The following is a 14,115-nucleotide window of genomic DNA, read 5'->3' as shown; positions in this document are numbered from 1 at the left end:
GTGGGGGGGTTTCACATTTGCTTACGATCTCTTACTAGGGGGGTAGGGGGGGTTTCCAAAAATCTTACGTAAGAAATGTTACATTGGTAATTCGTCACAGTCATACGAAATCATATTACTCAGGATTTATTTTTATTTCTCATCTCACTACCAATTTGTTGGTAATTTTTGTTGTTATGTTATTAATTTTTTTAAACAGCTTTAATTAATAAAAAAAAGTTGTTGGTTCTATAAAATTAATAGAGAACCAATTCAAACCAACATGTCACCAGAAACACTGAAACGCATTATGTATTGAAAAGATCGTCGCTATTCGCTTTTCATCAAAACAATCATTTTAATTGAGAAATTTATAGAAACAAAAAGGGAAATGGTGTGTTCTGACCACGATTTGAAAACATATTATTTCGAAAATGACTTCATCGAGTAGAAGTCTTCAAACATCGACAGACAGTTTTTTCAGTGATACCAACCAAGTCACTACCAACTCTAAATTTAACAAACTATTTACCAAAAAAAAATCGTAAAACTTAATCGCTTATCGCTGAAGTGAATCTCAGCTTTTAGGTTTATTAACAACGTAATTGTCGTTAAACATTTTTGCACCAATTCTAGTAGCATAGATTTTTTTTTTAGATTTTTATGATTTTTATTTAAAAAACAAAACATTTTTTAAGGTACCTACCTTGAGCTAACCTGATCTCTCACTTATTTTTAAATCGGAATTTAGATTTAATATCGTTTATTCGATTGTGGAATTTATTGAAGATTATTTTAACCCCGAACATGCTATGTCCTTAAAACTTAATGTTTTCTATAATCGTTTAAGACAATTCATCAGTTGTTTTCTATAAATAATGCTTTCAAATGCAGTTATTAAGTTTTACTTAAAAAGTGCTTTGCTATGAAGCATGGATGACACATTTTTAATATTTTTAAGCTGGTTCTTGAAAAAAACGTGTCAATTTCTTATAGAGTTTAAACCGTAAGATCTTACTAGGGGGGGGGGAGAGGGGGTTTCGAAAAATCTTACTTTGTCTTACCAGGGGGGGAGGGAGGGTTGAAAATTTCCAAAATCGTGCTTACGTAATTAGTGAACGGCCCCAAAGTACAAAACTATAGTTGGTATTATATTTTCAATCTCAAATTTCATTCCGATAATGTCACTATATAAGCAAACTAACATCGAATCTTCCTGTTACCTTTACAGCTTCAGATGAGCCGGGCACACAACAATCTAGGATTCCAGCTCGCTTACAATACCGGTTTCGGGATGGCATTCGTGTCCGGGTTTTTCGTTATATTCTACATTCGAGAGCGTGTCACCAAGGCCAAACTGCTCCAGTTCGTAAGTGGCGTCAATCGAATCTTGTACTGGCTAACCGGCTTTATTTGGGACTATGTGAGCTACGCAATCGTGTGTTTGTTCATAGTTGCAACGGTCGCCATGTTCCAGGAGCCGGGTTTCAGCACAGGTGACGAAATCTTCCGACTGTACGCAATTTTCATCATAATTGGGCTCCCGGCGTTGCCTCTGGCGTACATAACCACTCTCTTCTACGATGTGCCTCCAGCTGCCTTCATCAGAGTTAGTGTGGCCTTCATAGTTACTGGAACTGCCCTTTTCATTTTCGTTTTCCTACTCGGGACCGATATGTTCGAGCTAGATGAACTGGCTGAAACACTCTCAACAGTATTCCTCATATTCCCGCATTTTATTCTTTGCGATGCGATCGTAAACTTAAGTCGAATGTCGATCACCATCAACATGTGCGAAGCTCCTCGACCTCCCGGTGTGACTCCGTTGCCCGTTTGTGGAGATGATTTACATTACTTTCAGTGGGAACGTCCTGGCATCGGACGACATCTTTACTACAGTTTGATTATGATGGCATTTTATTTTGGTCTGTTGTTCCTGTTGGACTTCAAAGTGCTCAAAGTAATAGTGCAAAAGACCAGAGAGTGGTACTACAAAGGCCAATACAGTTTGCAATCTAATGATCATGAGCTAGATTCAGACGTCAAGGCGGAAAAGGAACGCATCGATGTGATGACTGAGGAGCAGAGGAAGGATACCAATTTGGTGGCCCACCAGATGACAAAGTACTACAATCGATTCCTGGCCGTCAATCAACTGAGCGTAGGCATTAACAGGTAAATTAATCATTTATATTTATCATATTGGGGTGCGATAATATGGTGCTATTCAGTCAAATACAATTTTACTCAATATTGTTTTTATGGGAAATTGAACACAATGAAAAATGGACCTACAGGAAAAATATCTTTTCAAGAAAACTACTGATTAAAACTTACGGTGTTCTTATGACTGAACATATGACTTAACATTTCAGATTGGCAAAGTTTATTCGGGTTTTACCCGGATTTTTCAAAAAAAAATTGGAAAGCGCATGAGTTTTGCATCTACTAAAAAAATGATTCAAACAATTTTTGGAGTTGTAAAATCAAATCTTAACGCCACTGATGTTAAAAATTTCCATGTTTCGCTTTCCTTGTAATTTTATGGATTTTGGTCGAATTTGTCCGGTATTGCTCGGTTTCGAGTTGAGTTGAAAATTTTGAAAGCAGTTGCTCGAATTTCCTCAAATTAAAAATAAAATATTCCCAAAAGTTTTTATGATTGGAAATTATTTTAAGCTTTATAATACTGAAATAAACTTAAAAATTTGAAAAAAAAACTAGAAGGAAATGTTGGCTGCCAACCAAAAAAAAATGTTTAAACTTCATAAAGGTTAAAAAATGAAGTAAACAGTGCTGATTAACGAGAAAGTACCGTAAACTGGGGGAATTTTGATCACTTTTTTCATTCATTTTTGAATATTTTGGAAGGGTTTGCTTTTTCGTAATACCTAAAAGCTTTAAAACACTAACTGAGGGAAGGAGTATTAAACATGATCATTGATTGTAGTAAATTCAAACGACATTGGTAGTTATAACTAAATGTTTGTTACAAAACCAGATTTCTAGTTTTGGGGTAACTTTGATCACTATGGTTTTTACGTATCTCAAGATCTTTAACCCTTCGTTTCATAAAGTTACAAATTTGCAACAATTAATGTATGAAAAAAGTGAAAAATCGTATTTTATTTTAATTTTTTTTCTTGATGTACTCATCATTTCCGACTGTTTGAAATGATTTTAAAGGGAAAATAAAAAATCATGAAATGAAGGGTTAAATTAATTGTTTTGGTGCTATTTAGCTCAGAAGGCTCAAAAAATCGATAACAGTAATTTTTTGTTTGGACTCAATTAAATTTTTTACATTTTCTTTCAAAAACAAATATACTCAAAAAATGGATAATGTTGCTGCATACATTTAGGGGCAAAAATTATAAACATTTCTCCATATTTGTTTATATTGGCTTTCCTTCTTGATGCGCCAGCACTTCTCAAACCGATTTTTTTTCTAATCTTCTTTTATCCACTTATGATTTTCAAAACTAGAAATGTACTTACTTAAAGAACATGACATTCAACGGCTTTAAAAATTAAATAGGTAACACTTTCATGAAGTTTCATTGACTTACACTGGAAAAAACTAAATTTAGCATCAATTTATATACATTGCTTCAACACAGAAAATATAATGTCATTTAAAAATGCCGTTTTTTCTGTTTTTTTTTTCTCAAAATTAGCAGCATTTTTTCCAAGTTTGTATAAGACAAAATTAAATAACTTTTTCGGGTCTTAGCATTTAAGGTTGCCAGAATATTTTCCAGACATATCCGGACAAGGCGAATCCGGGCCATCTTAAAACCTGGAAAAATCCGCGCATCTGATTTCAAAATTTTCAACCCAAAATCCGGGCAATATCCGAACAATTTTGGTCAAAACCACGGAATTATTCAATAAAAATTAAAAATAATACACTTGTAAATATATGTTTTCATCAACACATATCTAGATTTGAAATCGTATTTTAGGCTGCCGAAAAACTGTTCATTATATAGATTGAACTTGCTAAAAAATAACCGTTTTATAATAACTCAATTTAAGTTTTCTTGCTCAACTTTGGAAATAAAATGAATAAAACTGGACAAAATCCAGGCTTTTTACCACGACATCCGGGCAACCGGGCCGGAACGAACTTTTACTTAATTTTTTGTCAAATATCCGGGTAAGTTCTGGTAAAACCGGGTAATCTCGCAAGCTTATCTCAGCATCACTTTAACAACCTTGTTCATTAAGCGTTCTTTGAGCACATTCTAGCGATGTTAAAATTTTCGATTAAAGAAAATATTCTATAAGTTGGTTCCAAAATGATGATGGCTCCAGATGTTTCTCCGCAATGTACCTTGAATGTCAAACTTAAGGAATAGGAATACCGAGCGAAAAAAAATATGTTCAAACAAACGAAAAATTAATTGACGAGTAAAATAAATAAACTTGTTAGATGATCAAAAACCGGCTGCTTAGCAATACAAAAACTTTCTTCAAATTTCGGATTTAAAATTACTCTGAACCAAGGTTTCCGAATAAAATTCTGTGTTGATTGACTTTCTTTGATTTTACCCAAAATTTCTGTCACGCTATTTCCTTGAATTTGATTGAAAATTTACAGGTCTTTTTTGCATTTTAATTGTGCAAAATCAATTAACCTTACCTATCTTTTTTTCAAACAAAACTCAAAAATTCGAATTTTATATTGACACTAGCTCACCCGGTGTGCTTTGCTACACCTTCCAAAAATTATTGAAATTTGTGGTCCCTAAATATTAAACTTTTCATGCACAAAATTCTAAATTCAATTCCCATATTATTGAAATGTTTTTTCAAAATAAGGCCGGAACAAATATCAAATCCTTCTTTTGTCACTCGGAGTTGGGACATCGCGAGGGGGGGGAAAAATAAAAAATAATGCGAAATACAAATAAATTGGAATAAATTGCACGGAAGCTTGTATGCAACAAAATTTCATATTATATTGTTGCAAAAACCTATAAATCAAGTAATTTTTTATCGAATAATTCAATGAAATCAAGAAAACAAAAGGTGAAATAATTTATCTTCTTAAATTTAATTTTTAGTTTTGTAGACTTTCAGATATTGGAATTTTTTATAGGAATTTACATAAATTACTTCAAACTTCAGGTTTTTGGAAATTTCGAAGGGGGGGGGGGGGGGGGTTGACAAAAGAAGAAATTGATATTTGTTCTAGCCTAAAATTGCACGTTTTTTATTTTGAAATCTTAATTTTTTTTTTAATCCGTGTTTGAATCCTTTTTATGAATCTGGATTTCTTTGCTTCATAAGTTTATAGCTTATGCCAAATTTTTTTTTGTATATGGAATCTTCGCTGGCCCTTTATTTGTAGAGAGGGTCTCAAACTATCCTGGAAAAATCTCCTGTAACAAAATAAAATCACGGAGCACTCACTTTAAATACCTATTCGTTCTCGAATTATTATTCAAATTGTGAGAGTGACCCCCTCCATCATTCCTTTAACCACAAAGGAAGAAATGGGGTCTCATAACATCAGAAAAACACTTCTTGTATACAAATACGATTCCATATCATATATGGCGTCATTCTCGATAAGCTCTCGAGCTATTCAAAAAATGGGTGACCCTCTCCCCACTTTATATCTCCCCTCTGGCAGGAGAAGGGGGTCTCAAACTATCGAAGCAACATTACCAGTACACAAATATGCTTCCATGCAAATTTGGTTCCATTTTCTAGATTAGTTATCAAAATATTTAAAAAATAATGTATGAGTGACCCTCTTCCCATTATATCGATCCACTGAATGGAGAGAGGGGTGCTAAACCACCAAAAAAACATTTCTTGTACTCGAATACCCTCCCATGCCAAATTTGATTTCGTTTGCTTTATTAGTTGTCGAGTTGTGCAATAAAATTTGTATCGAAGCCCCTCTTGCTGTCAATCATCCCCTACCTGGAAGGAGGGGATCAAGATCAAACATTCCGTGTATTCAAATACATTCCCATGCCCAATTCTGATCCATTTGCTCGATTGTTCCCATATCATATTGGTTCCATTTGTTAGATAAGTGCTTGGTTTATGCAACATAATCGTATATGAGCTCCCGTCTTCTCCTACTTTATCCCCAATTGAAGGACAAAAAAGTCTCAAATAAGCTAAAAACCTTTTTACCTATCCAAATGCTTTCCCATGCCCAAAATTGTTTCCATTTGCTCAAGTTATGCGAAAAATTGTAAAAAAGCCCACTCTCTCCTCCCTATCACGCAACTGGAAGGAGGCAGTAGTACCAAATATTCATGGAAACATTCCATGTGCTCAAATACCCTTACAATCCAAATTTCGTTTCATTTGCTGGGTAAGTTCCCGAGTGATGTAAAAATTTTATGGAAGCACCTTCCTCCCTTAAGTTATAAAATCTTGAAGAACTGAGGTTTCTCAAAATATCATAGAAACATTTTTCGTAATCAAATACCTTTCCACACCAAGTTTGGTTCCATTTGCTTGATTAACTATCCAATTAAGCTGAAAATTGTAGAATAGAAGCCCCCCCCCCCCACCCCCTCACTTTTTATCTCCTGACTGGAAGGAAGAAAGGGTAGCAAATATTTAAAAAACTATTTATCGTACCCAAATAAACTTCCAAGCCAAATTAGGTTTCATTTGATCGAATAGTTTTCAAGTTATGCAATTAAAAAGATATGAAAGCCCCTCCTTTCTTCCTGTATCTTCACTGGAAGGAGGGAGGGGTCTGAAGTAATCAAAAAACCATTCCTCGTATTCCCCTACCCTCCCATGCCAAATTTGGTTCCATTAGCTTGATTAGTTCTAAAGTTATGTAAAAAACTGTAAGGTAGGCCCCCTCCCTCCGTCCTATCTCCTCACTGGAAGGAGGGAGGGGTACCAAATATTCTTAGAAACATTCCTCGTACCCAAGTACCCTCCCATGCCAAGTTTGGTTTGATTTGCTTCATCATTTCTCGAGTTATGAAGCCTTATTACTTTTATAAACCATAATAGGAACCTTCCCCGGCCTCCCCACCAATACCTGCCAAGTTTTACGTAAATCGGTTCAGTAGTTTTCGAGTCTGTAGGGAACAGACAGACAGACAGAAATTCATTTTTATATATATAGATCAAAAACTTAAATTAATATAAAATTTGAAAAATCTCTTGAATCTGTGAATATTCACCAAATTCTGTTTTCTGTGATGAAAATTTGCCGAAAATTCGGTGAAATCACAGATTTTTCTACACAGTATTAAATAATCATGTACACTTACATGTTTTAAGCTGCAAATAATTGGAACAAGTTATTCCTACTAAATTTACATGACTTATGACGTAATGTAAATTCCCAAAAAGAATAAAATGCCATTGTGAATTTACATGACAATAACAATGAAACCATTCCGGCTTATTATTCCTTTCTTGTTTTTGAATCATAATTTATCAACCGCTAGCCATCAGCCTTAAAACAAAGCATGACATTGATTAAATAGATATTCATAATGTTCATGTTTACTCGAAACCCGCAAGCTCCAGATTTGAAACAGCATTTTCTTTGCGCATCAAATCGAACTTGCTGCTTACAGGTCGGCCGTTCGGTGTTTGTTTGTAAAACGATCCTGCTACAGGGTGTATCTGAATTTTCGTTTTAGTTTCGTCAATACTTTTTGGATGGATGATGTTGAAAAAAAATTGTCATTACTTTCAAAAAAGGTAGCACTTAGTTTTTTTTTGTTATATCAGACTTGTTATTTGTTCGTTGTACATTGAAATGTTCTTTGCAAAATGATGGAATGTTAGAAAGGAAAGGAGTAATGAAACTTGCAGAGGTCGGCATTAAAAGGCCATTCGCTAGTTAGTTCGCTACATTTTTTTTGTATATTTATTTTTTAACTTTATTTTTGGAAAACTTACGACTAAAAAAACTCCATCACCTTATGGAAAATAACATTTATCAGCATTATTACTGCTTGAATAATTTCACTTAGTGGAGTTTGTTTCTTCGTTATTTCACCAGAAATTCCGCAAGATTTCATTTCAACCTTATCGGTTAGAGTTATTCTTATATTAAAAAATATTTAGAAATAGGGCCAAGAGGTGAACTGTACCTTAGAAAAAAATATTTTTTCTATCCAATAGCTTAGCTTAGCTTGTTTGACTACTCATATCCACCTTAAATCATTGAACTCGAAATGCTATTTAATTGTTTCGGGGGATTGTAATGCTATTTAATTATAATATAAAATATGGTTTTCTTGCTATTCTTTATCAATTCAAGTGCATTTCGAATTCCATGATCGCTGGCGTGGCTAAGCAGAACAAGTTCTACCTCGCCAATGGTTGCTACTCCGTGATTAATCGAGGCCATCAATTTTGCACAAAGTCCAAAAGAATGGTGCTTGGGATTAGCAGTTCATTCTCAATGTACAAAACTCATGCTCTCCCTTTTTGAAATGATTAATAACGGCGCCGGCCACGTCCTAGTAGTCAATGGGGAAAAAGGAAGGAATGTTAGTTTGATACTCTTCAGGTTCAACTAGCAACCTCTCGCTTCTGCATACTCCAAAAATAATTTTGAAATATTTAGAACCAGAGATAAGTTAGTATCACCAACTATGGAAACCGTCTGTACGTCTGCGAATCTATATTCAAGTATCCAAGGAACGGATTGTGTTAGTTGGAGAAAGGTAAAGATCAGGATCCATTTTGGTAAATGGTGCGATCATGTTTTCCTACACCTCCTATGCTCCTAGACATTTCCTTAGGAAAATCCTATTTTTATGAGGCATTAAATAATCGTTTTAGATCAATAAATTAATAGGTATAAGGTAATATAATATACTTATTGAAAGGAAATTGTTCTCTCGTGTTTCGTCGTGAAATAATATTTTATAGTTACTGAAAATCAAACCTTATACAAACTAGCTTATTTCCCTGACCTAGATCCCTGTTTAAGCAAAATGTTTACAAAATGGCTTTTTATGATAGAAGATCTGCAATGAGTTGAACATAACCTATTATATTTAGCATCAACATACTTTTCGTACTGTTTTCATGATACTTTCCATTTTCGAAATTCTTTTATACTTTGTTTATCTGTACCTCATTCAGGTATTATGAATACTTAGTTAGTAAAACTGAATTATTAAGTCAAAGTTTTCTACTTCTTGTGACTAGCTTCAATCATAACATTGTTCTGCCTTTAAAAAATCTGAAATATTGTGGAAAGGAATCAAATCTTCTGTAAAACATGCTTGTCCTTGACCATCAATCAATAAACCATCAATTTAATTTATTTATTGTCACAAACATAAACACGTTAATTATTTAGAACAAATAACTGGAATTTAACCCATGAAAGATGATTTCATGATACCTTTTCTATAATCTGCGATAAGCTATAAATCGTTTTTCTAGAACATTCTTCTCACTGCACAGTTTAACTGATTGTATCATTCTATTAATAGATCCTAGTGTTGTGGATAAATATTGTTTCTAACCAGAAGGTATCATTCATGGAATATTTATATTACAATCGTTCTGAAATCATTTAATTTACTGAGTGTATCCAAATATTCTTACTAGTTTATTTTAAATTTATCTTTCAAAGAAAATTATTTTAAGGAAGGTAATCTAAACACAACTCTCGGTTAGCGAAATATTTTTTACCATTTTGTATGATAATTGAATGATAGATGTTCAAAATCGAAAAGTTCGTTAGACTTAAAAATTCCAGAAGTTTTCTCTACAAAAATTTTTAATCTATTTTTAAAATGCGTACACTGTAGGGCCTGTAAATTATTTTCAAAATTTACACAAAGATTTTTGAAACAACTACCTCTGAAACTGTTTCATGGCATGGAAACATTTGTTTGTTAACAGAATATGTCAGAGTTAATAGTTAATTTTTCTAAAATTGAATTCATAAAAGGTTTCGAAACGTGCCTCAAAAAATACTCATCATCAGTAGCTCCTATATAAAGTTCTAAAAGTTCTTGCGCGATCTACATTATTTGGATAAGCTATTATGGCATCATTTTCTCAAATCAATTTGGTTGTGAAACGCTACCTTAAATAATAATCAAAGTTGAATTGAATCTAAATAAGGTTCTTAGTTTTGGAGTTTTTGCGGATGTAAATTATTCTCCAAGATCCTGTCACGTTCATGCAAATACCTAACTTCTATCAAATCTAGCCTGGACTAGAACCTTATGCGATGTTTTCAAACGCCATCTTTTATCATTTATATTTAATGCTTTTTGCGATGTTTGGTAAATGTTCACACATATGTCAACCAACGCGTTCTTGGAAGGCAAATCTTTCAATGTTCAATTTGAATAAAACTTTTCTAACTATAATTTTAATATAATAACCTACATATTCTATGCGCATTGATAAAACTAATAGCAAATAAAATAGTTTTCATTTAGTTTCTACAAACATAGACTTGGAAAGCTCATTGTGTTACGGAAAAGCTCAACAGTTGGAAGAGCTCTTAGCTTTGTTGCATGATACTGTAAGTTCCCGAGTTGCTTTTTTTTTAACTTTCTCGTATGCAATCTTTTACGGAATTTGAAGAGTTGAGTCCTTTCTAGGAAATATTTCAAGCTCCCGGAAAGTTGAGGTTACGAACGTGCTGTAAACGTCAGACTCTCATGATTGGTAACAAATTTTAATGAAATATTAATAAAAAGGCAAATAAAAAAGCAAAATAAATATTCCACTTAGCTTGGGTATAAGAAGGATAGCCATCCTCAAGTTCCTGGCTCGGTTTCCATCAAAATTCTCTGGAGTTTATCCGGAGGGCATAGTATGAGCCCCTTTTCAGTAGTAGGTTCTTCAGTACTGATGCAGAACGAAAACAAATAACACTTTTTAACACTAAATATTGCACAAAAATCACTTTCCCGAGGCATGAAACTTGAAAACACCGCACTAAGAGTCGATCACCATTATGTAGAAAACTTTAGACACAACTTTTTCAAATAACTATTTTGAAAATTTCTCTATAAAATTTTTCCACTTGAAGACTGCAACTCGATTGGACTTAAAACCTATTTTTTCTATCCAATAATGTATAAACTTTTATCGAGTAATAAACTATACTTAAGTTTTTTTTTACAAAAGCAACAAAAAAAAAGTTTTTTATGAACAATTTTAAAAGGATTTTGCTTTTTTACATTTATGAATATTTGCAAACAATAAGACACACCCTGTGCGCGACTGCAACGTGTTCTATACCAAACATTGTTTCATGCATAATTCATGTAAAATTACAATAAATTGACACGAATGAGGAAACGCATGGTTTTTTCAAGGCTGCGTTATAGTATACAACACATCTGACCGAATTTGACATGAAATTAAATTTTACATGAAATGTAAAGCTCAGTATTTTTTTCTGTGTATGCTTTCGGCAACCTTGCTTTGAACTACAACACTTTCGACTTAAGTGTTCGCAGTATGCTAATATGGAAGCTTACTTGAGAACTGAATTTTTTAAACAAATTTCATTTATCCATATTTGAACTAATCAACTTATTTAGCACAAGGAACATATAAATATGTAATGGTCATAAAAATTAGGTTTTTAAGAATTTCTTAAATGTCCCGCTTTTTTCGGCAAAGTCCCGCTTTTTTTCGTGAAATATCCCGCTTTTTTATGAAAGTATCTGGTAAGCCTAATATAACCAGATGATGTATTACAAGATCCTTTTCAAGGCGGGGTTTCTCTGATTTTCAAATTATCAACAATAACTGAAAGGATGTCAGATGACTTGTCACTTCTAGGGCGTTCATCATCAAAGAGAATGGGGTCCTTTGAAATCTGGGACAAAACACGTGGAAACAGATGCCAAGCACTTTGAAATTGCTTATTTAATAGGTATCTTATTAGATGAAAGTCATGATAACAATGATCTTCAACCTTAAGCATATCATACACAAAACAAAAACAGTTATAAACAGTTATAAACATTAAAAAACGGGTAAATTGTTAATTAGCGTCGACCATTAATGTATTTTTCGTCGACCTTTCAGGATCATAACTCTTGTCGGAATGGGACTTTGGGATTAAATGTTTGTTATGATTAAAGCTTCGTGAAAAACTATAATAAGAAGAAATCGGCTGATGGAGACTTGAGAAATTTCTGCAAAATTTTGTTTTCAAGTCCCTTCAAACCAAATTTCTCATATGTACTTCCATACAATCCCCCATTCCCCCAAATTTAGCAGGGGACTTTGTCCTAGGCCTTAGATCAATTTTAGCTTGCAACTAATAAGATTTTCATAAGTCGTCTGATTTGGGCACTCTAGTGTCCATTCCATTAACTAACTTTTTGATAGATCGAAGGCTTTCCAAATTATCATTTTGTTTTCCTTTTTTTGACAATTGAATATGAAAAAGATTCAGAATCACATTTCAACGCTTTTACGAATAAGTTTTTTCGTAGTTTTTGTTTTTTAAATAATATTCACGTGATCGCACAAATAAATTTCGAATAAAATTAATGTGCGCAGTGTTGCAAACCTCATCTGCTTATATGGGCATTTGTTTGGATTCAATGCATCAAATTTTTTGGGAATGAATGGATCTATTTCAACACCAAATCACTTTATTTGCTGAGTTTCTAAGCATTTTTAGTAAATTAAGCATTAATTCTAAGATTATACTTTACTCACAAAGCTTTGCTAAACCGTGATTTATAACAAAAAAATGGCGCGTTGTGTGGTCACGAACCTAAATCGCTCCAATATGAATTGAAATCCAAATAAAAAAAAAATCAAAAACAGTGATTTGTTGATTGTAATGAGTTTTCTGAAATTTCCATAAAGTTTGATCGAAGCAGGAAAAAACGGTTTTGTAAAAAAAAATCAGAAAAGTGGAAAACGTGTCACGATTTCTTCTGCGTATATTTTGATAACTATTGGTTCAATAAAAATACTTTGATTCCAAATTGTATCGATCTAAATTCTGAATTTAGAGGTTTTATTTTTTTTTTATGTGCGCTAAGAACGATAAATTTACATGAAATATACCAAAAAATTTTTTGGAAACGTTATGACATCACACTAGAATAGGTTCATATGAATGCATTCATTCAAAAGCATTCATACATGAACCTGAATATTCGCTCTAACAGGAATCATCGACTGCCTTTGGGATGAATTTAAACTGCATGAGCACGCGACTAAGAAAAATAAATGAACATTAATTCAGGACAAATTTCAGCAACTAGAATAAACATTTAAATATTATCAGTTTTGAGGATGCAAATGGCTAGAACAACTGAATGCTAACGTTGCAAACTTTCCGTTTTTTTTTTTTAATTTTTCAATCATTTCCTTGCCATATCCACAGCTTCGAATGCTTCGGTCTGCTCGGGGCCAACGGAGCCGGTAAGACGACAACTTTCAAAATGCTTTCTGGCGACGAGACCATCTCGTTTGGCAACGCATGGATCAAAGGCCACAGCCTGAAGACCAACCTGAAAAAAGTTCACAAACATATCGGATACTGTCCCCAGTTTGATGCACTGATAGAGGATCTGACCGGTCGGGAAACGTTAAAGTTGTTCTCGTTGCTGCGCGGCGTTCCAAGTTCCACGATAGCTCCGATTACGCTGTTTCTGGCCAAAGAGTTCGGTTTCGTGAAGCATCTTGATAAACAGGTGAAAGCCTACAGTGGCGGCAATAAGCGAAAGTTGAGTACGGCCCTGGCCCTTTTGGGAAATCCATCGGTGGTTTATCTGGACGAGCCCACCTCGGGAATGGACCCGGGAGCAAAGCGGAATCTGTGGAACGGAGTCTGTCGGGTGAGGGACAGTGGCAAGACAATCGTACTTACTTCCCACAGCATGGAAGAATGTGAGGCTCTCTGCACGAGGCTGGCAATCATGGTGAATGGCGAGTTCAAGTGCATTGGGTCGACTCAGCATCTGAAGAACAAGTTTTCCCAGGGTTTCGTACTCATCATCAAGGCCAAGAAAGAAGAAACGAACGAAAAACAACGAGAGGCTACCGAAACATCTGATTTGCAGAAAATCAAGGACTTCATCACCATCCAGTTCCCGAACTCACAGTTGAAGTAATAGCTTATTTAAATTATTTTCATTAATTCATAATTAAAAATTTCCCCCCCTTTCT

The 14,115-nt window shown here is 34.0% G+C and overlaps 1 protein-coding gene across 1 annotated transcript in view; it reads left to right on the top strand.

Annotated features, from left to right (window-relative positions):
• The window catches only part of LOC129749228 (phospholipid-transporting ATPase ABCA1-like), a 40,219-nt gene that overhangs the window by 25,635 nt on the left and 469 nt on the right, over positions 1 to 14,115 (top strand). The window contains exons 6-7 of the mRNA XM_055744168.1: positions 1,211 to 2,154; positions 13,331 to 14,056. Of these exons, the coding sequence (XP_055600143.1) occupies positions 1,211 to 2,154; positions 13,331 to 14,056 (1,670 nt within the window). The remainder of the gene's footprint in view (positions 1 to 1,210; positions 2,155 to 13,330; positions 14,057 to 14,115) is intronic.

The sequence above is a fragment of the Uranotaenia lowii genome, chromosome 2 (genome assembly GCF_029784155.1).
Source record: "Uranotaenia lowii strain MFRU-FL chromosome 2, ASM2978415v1, whole genome shotgun sequence".
Classification (NCBI taxonomy): Eukaryota; Metazoa; Arthropoda; class Insecta; order Diptera; family Culicidae; genus Uranotaenia; species Uranotaenia lowii.
This window is presented reverse-complemented; position numbering and strand designations above follow the sequence as displayed.